General features: G+C 34.4%; 1 protein-coding gene across 10 annotated transcripts in view; it reads right to left on the bottom strand.

The window, feature by feature from the left end:
- Nucleotides 1–17,009, bottom strand: part of TGFBRAP1 (transforming growth factor beta receptor associated protein 1) — a 56,897-nt gene that overhangs the window by 20,236 nt on the left and 19,652 nt on the right. For all 10 annotated transcript variants that reach the window (XM_074192193.1, XM_074192194.1, XM_074192197.1 and 7 more), the window contains 4 exons: nt 16,154–16,348; nt 13,656–13,810; nt 3,816–3,898; nt 119–460 (listed from right to left, as the gene is read on the bottom strand). In XM_074192193.1, coding sequence (XP_074048294.1) covers nt 119–460; nt 3,816–3,898; nt 13,656–13,810; nt 16,154–16,348 — 775 coding nt within the window. The remainder of the gene's footprint in view (nt 1–118; nt 461–3,815; nt 3,899–13,655; nt 13,811–16,153; nt 16,349–17,009) is intronic.

Raw genomic sequence — 17,009 nt, 5'->3', positions numbered from 1 at the left:
TAGACAGTAGTCATTGCCGACTCATCTTTTAAGATTGAAGAATTTGGGATTCAGTTTCTCAATAGAGGGTGGCTGGTACATGTATCACTGCTAAACCATCTTGGAAAGAATGACTCACTTCTTGTGTTTCTCGAGCCAGGCCACACTGTCTGTTAAAAGGCAGGAGTTCTCTGTGACAAGAAGATCTAGCAAACTTTCATGATCTGCTTCTGCATACAACTTGAGCAAAGCAGTATCAATATCTTCTTTGTAGCCATTTGCCACTTCTGTGCTACGGACCTCATTTAAGTAGCTCATGAGGAATCTTTTGCACTTGGTCATCTTCTCCTGGTCCCCTTGGGTCAGCTGGTTCAGGTCTGCATACTCATGCAGAGGGGGGTGAGACCGTGTGAATGAAGAAGTAGTAGGCAACAGGAAGGGATACAGGGATATCAGCTCCCGGACATCAAGCTGGCCGCTTCTGCAATTACAGTGTCAAACTAAATGAAGCAAAAAAGAAAGAAAGAGTACACATAGGCACACAAAAACAATACTGAGGTTGTGTGCAAGCATACACATATTTCTGGTCTTGGGGACACTCTTTTAAAAAAAGATCCATTTATTTGTTAGCATAACTTGACATGAATGACAATTTATTTAGGCATACTTATCTAAGAGGATAGAAAGGGAGGATGAGTCACATATTTCCTAGTAGGGATAAAAGTATCTGGGTGGGGGGGAAGGGGGAGAAGCTTAAATCCATATGAATGAGCAACTTGCTTAAATTAGGAGGACACAGCAATCTTTAGAAGACCTGAAATAACATATAGTACTCATAAAGACGTAGCATCCAAGGGGTATTTTTTTCAATCCTTAATCTACCTAAATGAAAACCTCTATAATGGCTAATAGTTAGCTAGCATTTATAAATGACCTTAAGATTGATAAAGCACTTTATATATATTATCTCACTGATCTATCCTCAAAAGTTCACAAGTGGGGCGGCTAGGTGGCATAGTGGATAAAGCACTGGCCTTGGAGTCAGGTGTACCTGGGTTCAAATCCGGTCTCAGACACTTAATAATTACCTAGCTGTGTGGCCTTGGGCAAGCCACTTAACCCCATTTGCCTTGCAAAAACAAAAAACAAAAAACAACAACAAAAAAGTTCACAGGTATTTTCTCAAAAAGCTAGACAGTTTATCTGGACCATTTTTTTTTAAGAGAACAAATACAAGAGGAGAATTCAACCTTAATTATAAACTACACTTCATATAAAGGGAATTATGGGAATGTGGGACCAGACTATGAAGCAGCATGAATTATACTTCATATTTTGGTGTATAAATGTTCTCCAAATAAAATATAAACTCTTTAACCTGTCATCTGAGGCCCTCCTCCAACTTATTGTTTCAATCTTACTACAATCTGCCTTCATGCATCAGCAGTACAGCCTCCCTGGAGTACTGATAAGTCACTGTTTTTCTCACATGTGCCTTTATACCTGTCATTCCAATTCCTAGAATGGTGATGTTCCACATTCCTACCAGTCACAATACTGCCCTTCTTTTATGAGCAGCGTAGATGCAATTTTGTCCCTCATTCCTCCAGGTGGAAAGGAACGTTCTTTCCCCTTGAATTTCTCGTACCACTTTTTTTGCACTTCTAAGCATCTTTATCATAATTTGTATCACAGTTAGCAATATACATTTTTCATATCGTGCTTGTTAGATGAGGGCAAGAAGTATGCCTTATCTCATTTTCTATATTCAGGTTCTAGGATAGTACACTCAACACAGTAGGCATTTAATGAATGGTGAACTGAATTAATTGCTGTCAATATTTACCAAGCAACTTTCTTTCTGACCATACAACAGTGCAGTCTCAAGCAGGAATGAGTAAGATTCCCTTTAGATGGGGTATTGGGGAGCATGCAGGACTCAGAGAACGATCTGGGTTTGAATGAGTGACACCTATTAGCTATGGGAATATGCTCAAATTACTGAATTTCTCTTAGTCTTAATTTCTTTATCTTAAAAGTGAAGACATCACCTCACAGTATCGTGAGGCTCAAACGTAGAAAGCTTTGCAAACTTTATAGTGTTTTCTCTCAGTTATTGCTAATAGCAGCTGCAGTAATTATCACATACCAGTAATTAGAATGAAAACCATAAATCTTTTTTTACAGACAACTGTCTTAAGCTCTTAAAAATGTAGTACATCTCCTCTTTGTCTCTTTGTAAAAGTATGTAAAGCTGTTTCTATTTCCCTGAGCTTGGGGATCAGGAAAAATAAAAAGTGTCATCTATGTGGAAGTGATGCACATGGAAAACAGGGAACTTCAGGATACTGTATCTCCTCTTCCCAGGAGAGAAGGAAAAGAAGAAAAGGAGGAAGAAAAGCAGGGAAGAAAGGTGGGAAGAATGTAAACCTTTGAAAAGTGATTAATTATAAATATGGAAGGTACTTCTAAAAGAAGAAAACAATTTTGAGATAGTCTTTCCCATTTATTTTTTAAAGGATAAGAGAGGCAGCATGGTAGAGAGAGGAAGCACAGACATGGAAGTCAGAAAACTCTGGGTTTCAATCCTGCCTCAGACAATAACTAGCTATGTCTTCTTGGGCAAATCATTTAACTTTTCTGTGTCTCAATTTCCTTGTCTGTAAAAAAAAAGAGATTGAACTCTGACTCCTAAGGACACTTTCATCTCTAAAACTATGATTCCATGATCCTATATAGTCACTAGAAAGCTAATTCCAAAATTCTCCTTGGTGGACTGTTCCAGTAATTGTGTTTAGCCAACTAACCTTCTTGTTCAATTTTCTACAGAAAGAATAAATGTAGTATTAAGAGAGTATGTCTGGATTTGGAAGACCCAGGTTCAAGCTCTACTTTTGCCTCTTCTATATTTCATTGAGTCTTTTTCCTCATCTGAAAATGGGGATAATTATAATAATATTGTAATAATAATCCCTGTATTACCTAGACAGAGGGTCATTGTAAGGCACAAACTTGGCTAATTGTAAAGTGTTATTTCAGATTTATTTTATAGAAAAGTAAATTTAGGTTAAGTGACAACATGAATAATGAAGAGTCAGAATTAGAAAGCAGGACCTCTGATTTCAAATCCAGAACATTCTCCATTTCTGAGATCATGGGATTGGTATTCTCCCAGAAACCTTTCATCTATTATTAAGAATTATGAAGGTCATCCTTTTGATTTTTTTTTACTGATTAAACAATCTCAAATCTTTCACAGAAATTGTCAAAGTTTTCTCCTTTAATTTTACTCTAAATAAAAGCTTGAAATAGCTGGAGAGTAATGAGATAGAAGTTAAATGACAGGCATTAATACAGAAAGCCAATTGACATTTCTACTTGAAGTACAAGAGAATTGTATTACTATAGTCATAATTAGCACAAGATCAATGGACCTCTGATCAAGTGAATCAGACCTCAATGAAAGGAAAGACATATGCTGTCCCTCTGGCAGTTCTTGACCCTTTACCAGTAATGTTATACACTATCCATCACCTTACCTGGCTGGAATCCCACTTCATCAATACTAGGCTCAAAGAACCGGGCCACATATACCCAGGGATAGCAGTGATAGCTGTGCCATGCTCCTCAGCTAAGCTCCTTCAACATCTGGAGTTCTCCTCAACTGAATTTGCTCTAGGGGCTAAAATTCCTACTTATAACTCTGGTTATTATTTGCCCTACAACATTATATTCTAGAAAGATCTTCTGATCCTGAAGAGGATCAAAAAAAAAAACCTACTTTTTTTCAGGAGGATCAAGGTGATGATAGCTTTAACACCAACATTCCAATTTACCTGAAGAGTTCTTTAGCTTCTAGGAACTGAAGCTGTGCAAACTGTATAAACCCCGCCTGCTGCAGGATTCTTCTGTACATTACCTGCAAGGAAAGAGACGATTTGCATTTCTAAGAGAGAACAAATCATCATTTCTTCAATACCTCAAAAGATCCAGGATTTCATCAAAGTGAGAAATTCCCTCTACTAATATATACAACAGAAATTCCTCCATACTTTGGTGGATAATCTTATGAGTAGCCAACCTTTGGGTGGTAAGTCTCCTGAGAGTTAGACAGGCTAGTCTTCAAACGATAAACACACAGCCTGTTACCAGGACCATATTCAAAGCTTTTTCCTAGTATGGTAAGGCCTGTGAGCTTCTGATCTACTGTCAACATCATAAACAAGGACCCAAGATTATCTCTACAACATGAAGAGGTTATCAAGATTTGGACTTTAGTGCTTTTTTGGCTAAGATCATAACTATGATAACCTCTCAAAAAGTTCTTGGATTTCAGTCCTTCCTTCCAATCCATCCAGATTAATTTTCCTAAAGGGTCACTTTTATTACATCATTTCCTCATTTAAGAAACTATAATAGTTTCTTAATGCTTATCAAATCAAGATTTCACTCTTTAGTTTGTTAACCAACAACATTTATTCACTTATTTGTCTAGATGTCTCCCCCACTGCTTCTAACAGATAGCCTCCTTGCCATCCCCATGTGTACCATGCTCATCCCAAACCAGATTCAAGTGCGCTAAGGAACCAGGATACCTATCTTCTATTCACAATCATCTTTCTCTTTCTCCTAAAGCTCTGAATTCTATTTATGTATATAGACTTGAACAGATTATTGTGAACCTGTGTATATGCTGCCTTGAATTATTCTCTAATTATACTGAATGTATACATATATATGGTGTATATGTGTGTTTGTACATATAGAACAGGTAAGTGAAGAGATACAGAAAGCAGACACATATATTTCTTCTTTGTCCCAGTAGATCTGAAAGTAGGAACCACCTCCTTCTTCTGCATATCCTGCTGAAATGGGTAGAGGCTGAGAAAATCTGAATGGCTCCTAACATACAAAGGGACTTTTAACTGTTTTCTTTTTTATAAGCAGTTTTCACAGCAAAAAGGAAAATATAATCTCTATTCGCTATTTTAGGATATAAATATCATAAAAATTATCAAGAGATTTTACATAATCAAACTTAAGGACTAATTTTCCTTCTTCCCTTCTTCCCCCTTTAGGCATCCCCTTGTCCTCTTTATCCTATTCCCTGGGGCTCTCCATATTGGTACAAACACCTTATGGGTTTTAACTCACTGAATAAACTCAGCTTTACTCCCTCACTTTCAGGGAATATAGGCATGAGTCAGTTACTATCCGGAGCTTATTTATTGTTTGGTTTGAGGTCAAATACCTCAAGCTAAGCTTAAAAGTAACTATATTACTGATAGGGAAAACAAAAACTGAAGCTATGACCCATACTTCTGGTTTACTTCTGACATTAGATACAGTATTTCTTTAAAAATAGTTTTTCTCAATTAACTAACATTTATTTTCTTTCCCTCCTACTTCTTCAAACCTCCAACACAGGATATAAAAGAAACCCTTATAACAAATACAGGGAAGCAAAATAAATTCCTTCCCTGGCCACATTCAGAAATCTGCATCTAATTCTAGTTAAGACTCAAAAATTTATAGTTGGGAAATGGTATTAGTGAAAGAGGGTCAATTTCCTTATTTTACAAAAAAGAAAACAAAGCCCAGAAACTTGCCTAAAATCACATAGTAGTAAGGAGGTTAAAATCCAAGTCTTCTGATTCAAAATTCAATATTCTCTCCACTCTGCTACTTCCTTTTGGAATTTCTTATCCATAACAAAGGATCAAAAAATGATTGCCTTTGAAGGGATGTTTGAGATCATCTAGAATAGCCCATTATATTGATATAAATACAAAATTTATATTGACATAAATAAATTTGAGAAGCTACATGTTCTTGGAATAGTGAAGAATAAGAATGATAGTGAAATCTTGTAATCTAATGTTCTTTTCAGAGCTGAAATTCTGAATCTGACATTGAAAAGTAGAAATTTTGAGGCAAAAGACTGAAAAATCATAACCTAAAGATTTCTGAACCTATTTATATTATCAGCAGTTCATTTAATTGCTTTCATTATTCTTTCAAGCCCTTTTGTGGGAGAATATATATATATATATATATACATATATATATATATATAGATACTATATAGATGCATACAAACATATATATATGTATGTACATATAACATACATACCAACATATACACAAATATTCATACATACACACACACACACACACACACACACACACACACACACGTGTGTGTATTAGACAGGGTATCCTAAAATTCTTTGTGAAGTTTTAAGCTTTACTAAAACTTTTGGAATATTGGATTGGGTGTGTGTGTCTTAGGCACCAGACTGCTATTTTCTGTTTGATTCTACTTTATTTTCACAGAAAACAAGAAAAAGTGTCAGAATAAAATCAAGAGAGAAAACTTTAAAAGATGGCATAGCTTCAGAAGTGTGGCTTCAAGCAGCAGCCACACGATGGCAGCAAAGGATAAGAAAATAAGTAAGGGTAGTTGTCTCTATACAATAGGTTTCTGAGAAACTGGATATCATAAACAGAAATCAGAAACAAAAGGCCATCCTGAGTTTACTCCCCTTCCCACTTCTTCTGCATGCTCAAAAGGGGAAGTGGTTCTTCTTGCCAAAGCTAAACCCATCACTTGCGCTTGTGATAATTGCATTCCTCTTTTGTGAACTTTACACATATTGATCATTCCTACTCTGTGATACTCAATATAAGAAAGATCCAGTGCCAATATGCAAATTATTTTGATAGACTAGGTAAGGAAACCACAAACCTAAACAGACCTTGCCCTTAAGGAGCTTACATTTTATTTTTTGTAATTAGATAAATTTGGTTATAAACAAAGTTATTTAGGGAAAGTTTAAAAAACTCATGTGTTAAGCTTATAAATTTAAGAGTTAATGTTCTAGCAAAACAGTAAGATAATCATTGTAAATGACAATCAGGTTGCCAATGAAACATAAAAACTGCCTTCTCTAGACTAAATAAAAATAAGGTAAATATAATTGTAAATAAGAAAAGCTTTCTTGAAGATGCAATGGATTGAGCCTAGTACATTAAGTACTATTATAAAGATAAGAACTTCTAAGTAAAGGATGATCAGAAGGCAATTACAGTGAGCCTGTTAAGGTACAATGAAACTACTTTCAGTGGCTAGGGTAGTAAGTTTAATCTTAAACAGAAGTTTTTTCAGGCAAAATTTGTTTGGAGTTTCTAGCTTCCTAATCAATTGGTTGGCTCAGATAGGAAAGTAATTTAATTTTAGTTAAAGTATTAACAGATAATTAAAAATATTGAAAGATAAGGGCTGATCCTTTAAAGGAGACTGTTTAGATAGAAAAGACAGCTGATAAGGCCAGTCCAGGGCACAGCTGAGAGGTTAGGTACAGCAGATATAGTGGGATTTTTTGGGATTCAATTTCTTTCTGTTTTTACTACAAATTGAAGGTCTGTGCTCCCAACATGTCTCTTTGTTACAATGTGGTAATTCTCACAATATTTCACATTTTTTATTCTTATTTCATCTGATATGATGATCTGTGATCAGTGATATTACTATCATAATTGCTTTTAGAGGAATGAATTTAATCTGTAAATGTTGTATGTGTTCTGACATGTTCCACTGATTTGCTGTCCTAGTCTCTCTTTCCTCTACCTAAGACTTCCTATGCCCTGAGAAACAACAAGATTGAGACTAGCCCAAGTAACTCTACAATTGTCCTACACAGACAATTCCTGTGAAAGGAAATGTCAACTGATATCACAAATGTCATTACTGTCTTATTTTAAGAAATTCCAGTCACCTCAGTCTCAACAACAATCACACCGATCAGTCAATTGCCATCAAAATCAAGGCAAGACTCACCACCAGCAAAAAGATTATAAGTCACTGAAGGCTCAGATAACAGCAAGCATTATTTCTAACAATAAAGTATTTTTAACTTAAGGTATGTGCATTTTTTAAAGACATAATACTACTGTACACTCAATAGACTGCAGCCTAGTGTAAACATAACTTTTATATGGGGAACCAATGGGGCGGTTAGGTGGTGTAGTGGATAAAGCACCAGCCTTGGAGTCAGGAGTACCTGGGTTCAAATCCAGTCTCAGACACTTAATAATTAACTAGCTGTGTGGCCTTGGACAAGCCACTTAACCCCATTTGCCTTGCAAAAACCTAAAAAAAAAAAGGGGAGCTGAAAAAATGGGGACACAGAGGAAGTTATTGAATTACAGAGAATCAGAAACAGATTAGGAAGGGGAAAGATATATTATCCATATGGGGAACCAAAAAATTAATGTTACTTATTTTATTGTAAAACTTGCTTTATTGCAGTAGTCTAGAACTAAATCTACTAAGTTTGCTTGTATTGTTATGTATTGATATGCATATTATGTTTAAGGAGGAGGGTCATCAGTTTCCAGACTTTTTTGCCTAGATTCCTTTGGCAGTCTGATGAAATCTAAGGATACCTCAGATTAATATTTGTAAATATATAAAATAAATTATTACAAAGGAAACCAATTATATCAAAATGAATTTATCAATTTTTTTTAAAGTTCAGGAATTCCCTTTTAAAAAATCCCTGATCTAGATTGAAGTCCAAAATCTTGCAAATTTCCATCAAAATCAATCTATTCTACAATCATAGTTGCTATAAGGAATTGGGAAGGATCAAAACTTATGGTTATTTTCTACCAACCCATAAATATTAAAAGCTAGAGATGAAAAGGATAACAGAACTATGCCAATAACAATAATATTAAAATAAGGAAACAGAAATTTACCACACCATTACAGATATGCTATGCAGGCAAAGGCTCATTTACTTGGCTACATCTTGCTTAAAAAAGTCTCTTCTATTTTGAAGACAAAATTGTAGGGTCATCAATCTAGGAGAAGGAATCTCAAAAGGACATTTAATCCAACCTTCTCACTTTAAGATGAGTAAACTGTGTCCCAGGAAAGTTAGAGGAAGGTGACACAGGTTGGATCATAAGGACCAGAGGTAGAATTTGAATTTATATCTTCTGACTCCAGAGCTACTGATATTTCAACTATATCAGACAATTGTAAAAATAAATTACTGAAAGTCAAATGTGGACAAGAGTCTAAATAATTATTAGTATGACTTCAAAGACTGATGAGGAAAAAAAAGTCCAAATAATTAGAATGATCCTAAATCAGAAAGGGATGCCTAAATATGTCTCCTGTTTGTGTCACAACAAAGGCTGATGACGACCAGATATATAATGAAGAGATTCTTGGTCAGGTTTGAATTGGGTTAGATGATCCCTGACGTCCCTTTCAGTTCTGATTTTTTTTTCAATGTTCTATTTTGAAATTATTTGGCATTATATAAAGAACACTGGATTTTGAATCTAACTCAGACTCTGGCACTTATTACCTGTGTGACCTTAAGCAAACCATTTCACCTTGCTTGCCTCAGTTTCTTCATTTGGCCTACATGGCTTCTGAGATCCCTTTTGGTTCTCGATCTATGATTTAGTGACAAGGTGACCTCTGGAGTCTCTGATCCTATAAACCCTTGTTCTGCTATGTGACCTAAAGAAGATCACTCCATTGGGGGAGGGAGGGGCAGGGTAGTTTTTGTCTCATTTCCTAAATGAGGAGATTAGGTAAGATGATCTCTAAGATTCCTTCTGTCTCTAATTCCCATTACCTTTCAATTTACTTTTCATATTAGAAAAGTTTTTATTTTAAAAGAGCCTTGAATTATTACACAGAATCTACATATAAAGTTTGATAAACAGAAAGATTAATTTTTAAAAGGAGAAAAATAAAGTTCCTAGTCAAATTCCTTCAGAACAAAATGGACAGAAACAAAAAAACATTTCAAGAACTGAAATGAAAATCAGGGATTTAGAGTTGGAAGGGACCTTTGATTCAGTTAGTTCAAAACTCTCACTTTAAGGCCCAAAGAGATGAAGGAACTACTCACAATTTACCCAGATATGATATTAAGTGCCAGAATGGGTTTTTGAATTCTGGTCCCTTGACTCCTGAAGCTTAATAGAATAATATTTTATTTAAAACTTTATGAAATGCTTAATGGAGAATAGGCACTGCTCTTTCCCATCAACATTCTAAGTCTTCTGACTTCTTAGGAGCTCTAAAGCAATTCTCTAAACTTATCAAAACACTCTGAGACCATGAGTTCATGTTCTGATTTCTTGCCGTACTTGCCTATTTCTGCAGTGAACAAAAAAAAGATAGGAAAAAGCAGATGAAAAAGGAAAAGGAAAACCAGTGGTAATGGATAATCTCCTGGACCCCTTCCTGTTTCTCTCTAGTCTACCATTTCTTCTTCTCACTCTTTCTGAATAAGAGGAAGTTCTTACTCAGAGTTTCTGAGCCTGAAAAGATCTTTGAAGATTTCCTTTTCTCCCCCATTTGGCAAATGAGGCACAGAGAGATTATTTGTAACAAAATTGTGCTACTAAGCATTCCCAAGGTTCATAAAAATTTTCCTAAGATTTGCCTGAGATACATTGTTATTTTTAAGTCATAAATGGCTACTTTGTGAATAAAGTAACATATTTCCTATTTTGAGAGTGCATCCCATTAGTGTGTCACAACATCCCTAAAATTGATACTCACCCTCCTTATAGGAATTGTTATAAACATCTCAAAAGTCAAGGTAAATAATACTATAGAACCCAGAATCCTAGTAATGCACAAGAGACTAAAGGAATTTTATCTTTTTATCTGTTACTATTTTTTCCTTTTTTTTGTACTTCTACACACACACACACACACACACACACACAAAACACCTGACTTAGTATTTTGTTCAAGTAGCACTTTGTTTTGCTTTTCTTTAATGTACATTATAATATTTTGTATGTTTTACATAGATTTAGAGATGTGTTATCTTTCTTGATAGAAAGTCTACTTCTTGAGGGCAGTAATATCACTTTTGTCTGTGTAATCCCATCACCTGCATAATGGTTGTAACATTGTAAGCACTTAATAAATGCTTGTGGATTGTTATTGAGTATTACAATTGTATCTACTTGTATTTTGTCCCTCCTCAGTTAAGTCCCTGGAGAAAGGTGCTATCTTCCAACTAAATTTGGTATCATCTTGTCATCTTTATGCTGTAACAAAGTAGACACTGTGATAAATTTGGTTAAATTGAATTCATCTCAGCAAGTCTTCTCTTTCTACCTAATCTTTCAATTTGGGTATCACATTAAAAATTGTGTAACAGTTTCCAATGTTGAACCAAAGTACTAGACTCATAAAGTCTTGAATCAAAGCTTTAACTGGGATTTTTGCATATGGGTCAAAATAATTTTTTTTGAGTGTGTTGAGTGTGGTAGAGTATGGAATGAAACCCCAAGGCAGTGACAAAAAGATCTAAGAGTTCAACTCTTAGGGACCTAATATCTTCCATTACAATGCAACAAACACCTGACATACAATTTGTGTAAGGCTAGCCTCTGGAGATAAACATATACAACAAAAATCCTTTCCCTCAAGGAGCTCAAATTCTACTAGAGGGAATACATATCTAAACAGAGAAGTATATAATTATTTTATGAGGGAGATAACAACTAGAGGAATCAAGAAAGGGTTCCTGAAGAAGAAATATAAGTTGAGCCTTAAAGGAAATTCAGGATTCTAAGGGACAAAAAGTAAGAAGGAACTGCATTACAGGTATAGGAAATCTGAAATGCCAAGTTCAGAGAATGGTAAAAGGCTGGTTTAGGGTATACAGAAAGTTTGTGAGGATAAGTAACATGCAGTAAGCAAAGAAATGCCTGTCACTAAAGTCATTGATGGAAGTCACTGAAACTTCTCAGGCAAGGAAATTGAAGGCAAGACATGGTTTAGGAATACTATTTTGGCAGCTGTGTGGAAGATGGAGGTGAGAGAAGTTAGAAGAAGAGTGTTCAATTAAGAAGCTTTCACAATAGTCCAGGTAAGAGGTTATAAGAATTTCAAATAGGGTGGTAGCTAGCATGACTGGAAAGGACATAAGAAATGTTCTTGGAGGAAGAATCAACAAGACAAGGCAAATGATCACAAATGGAGGATGAAGAAAAAGGGAATAGTAGAGGATGATGCTGAGTTTGTGGACCCAAGTTACTGGAAGGATGGTAGCATCCTCAACAGAAGGATGGAAGTTTTTAGAGTAGCAGGTTTAAGATGGAAGATAAGGAGTTTAATTTTGGACATGATGAATCTGAGATGCTATGGGACACTGAAGTGGAGGTGACAAAGGGAGGTAGTAAATAGGAACACAAAAGAGAAATTATGGCTGGATTTATAGATCTGAAATTCATCTGTGGAGCTAATAACTAAAGTCAAAGGAGCAGATTATCAAGTGATAGGAAACAGAGAGAAAAGAAGAGGGTATAGTATAGATATAATATGGAATATATTTACTTTTAGAGAGAGAATGTAGTTGATGGACAGCCATATAAAAGAAGAAACAGGAGAAAGTAATATCCCAAAAGCTAAGGGTAGAGAGAACATCCAGAAAAATGGGTGGTCAAAAGTACTGAAAGCTGAAAAAGCAATTCAAAGGTGGTTAAGAATTGAGAAAAGTTTACTGGACTTAGCAATTAACAGATCACTGGTCATTTTATAAAATATGCTTCACTTCTTTGGTAAGATTTGAAGTCAAACTGCAAAGAATTATAAAATAAATGAGATGAAAAAGTAGAGGCAATGAGCATAGATAGTTTTTTCCTAAGAGTCTGGTTATGAAATGGAAGAGAGCTATTAACTTATTATGCCCATTAAACAATAGTTGGAAATCTTAGTTATTATATAATATATAATTGTATTTCATATGCATAATATAATGTATAATTATATATATATATATACACACATATACATATAAACATAGTTACATATATATATATATAAAATTCTATCTCTATGCCTTCAGGTCAAGCTCTCGCTACTCTTTCTAGAACAGATACTTTTAGTAAATCATAGAGAATAGGCTAGGTCTCTTATCAGGTGTATTATATATTTTCTCTCTCCATCTAGATCCTAAGCCCTTGTAGCTTATGTTTCTTTGTATACTCAAAAAGCAATAAAACAAGATCTTGCACCAAAAAAAATATTGATGGTTTTCATAATTTCCCCTACCATCATCAATGGCATTGACAGCACTGCTCCTTCATTCCCCCATCAAAGCTACACATGTGTGTATACACATGTAAACAACTGTGATTTATTAATATATGATGGTACCATAATGTATATATGTGTGTCCACATAGTTGTGCATGTAATTTTGTTACTGTCAAACTGAAAATAAATTGTACTAAGCTAACAAAGTACAAGCAAGATGAAGTTCTTAAGGTTCTAATTTAACAAAAGTAGAAAAAGGATTCACAACTAACATAATAGCTATTGTATTCGGTATGCCCTTAAAGATTTTAAACAGGTTGTTCTCTTAAATAGACTTGAAGATTCCATTTAACCTTAAAAAATAACTAACAGTCCATTTAAGCTTATTCATTTTTCCCTATAAACCACAAAGTTAAACTTCAGTCCAACTTGGTTCTAATGATCACAAATTCTAAACAACAAATATGATTTGTGTCCTTGATTCATCTCTGTGGTCCCATAAATATAAATGACTGGAATACTTTTCAATTAGATTTCATTACTGTTTGGGAGATTAATATCTTACACAACCAGAAACTACAGACCTGAAATTTTTCTTTTGGAATGTTCCTTCGTGCTCCTTTTGCTAAAACTAAAGCTTCTTCCACTCTTCGACTTGCAAGGAGATCCTGAATTTGTCTTTCAAGGGGTAATGGAACCAAGATATATACTCCTTTACTAGTAGCTACAATCACTCTTCCTGTGTAAAAATATAAGGTTGTTGTTTAAGAACAAAAATGTCATATTTTACATTAATATTTTTATTAACTAAGTTTTTGGTACATGATGCATTTCAAATGACTTTTAATTCAATCCAAAAACTTATTAAACTTATACTTTGTGCAAAGGACTGAGTTAAATTTAGGAGAGAGAGAAAAAGACAAGATGATTCTTTTCCTCTGCATGCAGGGATATAATTCTGATTTAAATCTGTAATTTTAAAATACCTACAAACACTTTACCCTGCTTTCAGTTCAACTAAAATTTGATGTTACCATAATAAACAAGTGATCACCCTAGTCCAATATGATTTCTCCCTGGATGTCTACTGTATTGCCTGTACCACTTACCAAGACAGTATCTTATATTATGTCACTAATGTATGCCAAGTAGTTTATATACACTATATCATTTGGGCTTCAAAATATAGAGGTGCAAGTTTGATGATCTATGTTTTACCTAAGTATGAAAAATTTTTCCAGAAAGGTGAATCTGTTATTATCACATTATCAGAGGCAGGATTCTCCATGACTTCAGGTCAAGTTCTCTCTGTACTTTCTTGATGGATTGATGGATTTCAAAAGTCATCATCAATGCCCTGCTTGTACATGTACAACTCCTACATGCTAATTCTTTTTCCAAGAGAATATTTATTGATGGATATCATAAAAATGTTGATGGATATCATAATTTTCCTTATCATCTACCCCCTCCCCATCACTCCCTATCAAGCTTAATACTTTGTTTGCTAGGTATAATCATTAATATTTCAAAAGATTCATGATTTCATTAATGCAGGCACCCCTTTTCCTGACCTACACAGAAACTTTAGTTAACAATTTTATAAATTGTTGCTCTCAAAAATGACAAGTCATATATTTGGTGACTAGCCTAAGGGCCCACTGGGCAGGTCCTGCCAAAGTGTGTGCTCCTATGACACAATATCCAGATCATAATGCAATAAAAATCACATGCAATAATTGGCCAGGGAGATATAGACACAAAAATAATTTGAAACTAAATAACCTCATTTTACAGAATGAGTGGCTCAAACAACAAATTATAGAATTATTTTATCCTAGATAATGACAATAACGAAATAACATACCAAAACCTAGGAGATCAGGGTGGCTAGGTGGCACAGTGGATAAAGCACCAGCCCTGGAGTCAGGAATACATGAGTTCAAATCTGGCCTCAAGACACTTAATAATTACCTAGCTATGTGGCCTTGGGCAAGCCACTTAACACTATTTGCCTCGCAAAAAACTAAAACCACCACCACCACAACAAAAGAAAAAAAAACCCTATAGGATACACTCAAGGCAGCTGTCAGGGGATATAGTATATCTTTAAATGCTTATATGAACCAATTAGAGAAAGAGGAAATAAATAACAATATGCAACTAAAAAATTAGAGAAAGAACAAATCCCCCAGTTAAATACCAAATTAGAAATTCTAAAAATTAAAGGAGAAATTAATAAAACCAAAAGCAAGAAAACTACTGAACTAATAAATAAAACCAAGTGCTGGTTTTATGAAAAAAAATCTATGACGCAATATTCCACTTAACTACACTATAAGGAGGCATCATAGTTAAAACATTAGCAAAGGATATAATCTTTAAACACGAAAATTTAAAATGCTCTTCTCTCCCCCCATTTAATCAGAAGTTGCCTCTAAATATAGAGAAAATAAATGATCTAGTGCAAGGGCTCTTACTTTGGAAGTCAATTAAAGAGTACTGTTGGTTAAAACTGGAATGGTCCATCATTTAGAAGTGATTCTTTTTTAAATAAAAAAGAAACAAAAAGGACCTTTGAAAGACAGAATGCATTTTTCTGACTGTTCCAAAAATTAGAGCTTTACAGTGAATGACATTCAGAACCAAAGCACTGCCCAGAAAATTTCATACATAGTCTTCTTCCTGAAAAGCTATAAAATCTTTACATTAATTTATCTTTTTCAAAAATCCTAAGTTAATTAGGCAAAGTAAGAAAATCCTTCTCACTTTACTGATGGAGAAATTAAAACACAGAGAAACCTAAGACTTTACCTATAGATTGTAAATGGTGCAGGCAGGATCACATACTAGTTTTAGATGTGACTACCAAGAATATATAAATATATATATATATATTATATATATATATATAATATATATATATATTGACTCTTGAGAAAGGTCTATAAGAAAGTACTGTTCATCAACTTCTTTTTTATATTTAGAAAAATGTAAAGCATGCACTGCTGACTGAAAGAGAATTTACAATACTATTCAAAAATTTTATTTTTTTCACATAGTAGTTATTATTTGTTAGTACCTTCAAAGTCCTGTAAAATGTGACCTTCCTTAAAAGGCAGTGTCTGTTTTTGCTGTTGATCCAACATGCTATGCACTGTAATGAATTCTTCATCTAGAGCTATTACATATGGAAAGCAAATGGCTGCACCAATCACATTTTCTGACCAATGTACAGGGGCACGCTGAGATATCCCATCTACTGTGGCAAACATGCCTATAAAAAAAGAGAGATAAAATTAACTGGAACAAAGATTAATACTGTAAGTGCTATTTTTATATAGATATGCTTGATGACACAATACATTTATTGTTTAGTTTTTGGAAACTGAGCTAAATTGAAAGGAGGAAAGGTGAACAGTCCAAAGAATTATAAGGTTTAATTTTGGGAAGGGATTATGTATATCTTCTTCCCAGGATCTATATGCTAGATTTATTTCTGAGAGACAGTGATTGTGACCAAGAACAGGGGAGGTGTTTTTAACCAAATTAAGTAGATTAATTTTTCACATTTTAAAGTTTGCTTTTTTCCCAAATATTTTTAACTAATACATATACTTGCTCCTAAGAGTTTAGATTTTCCTGACTCTACATATTATTCTCTCTCAACTGTTCAGTACTGTATGCATCCCATAACTAATTTCCTTATCTCATATTGTCCAAATTGAGATTATTCATCTCTCTGGTTCCTCTTTCTGATTTGTCATTGCAGCACCGTTCACCCAATGTTCCATATTGTAAATTATAAAAGTCTTCCCCCACCCTAAATGATTGATCAATTTGTATCAGTCCTACTTCTATGATCTCTCTCCCATCTATCCCTTCCTCTCTATACCCATTGCCATTACTTTGGTACAGACCTTCTATATTACCATTCT

Source organism: Macrotis lagotis, chromosome 6, assembly GCF_037893015.1.
Source record: "Macrotis lagotis isolate mMagLag1 chromosome 6, bilby.v1.9.chrom.fasta, whole genome shotgun sequence".
Taxonomy (NCBI): Eukaryota; Metazoa; Chordata; class Mammalia; order Peramelemorphia; family Peramelidae; genus Macrotis; species Macrotis lagotis.
This window is presented reverse-complemented; position numbering and strand designations above follow the sequence as displayed.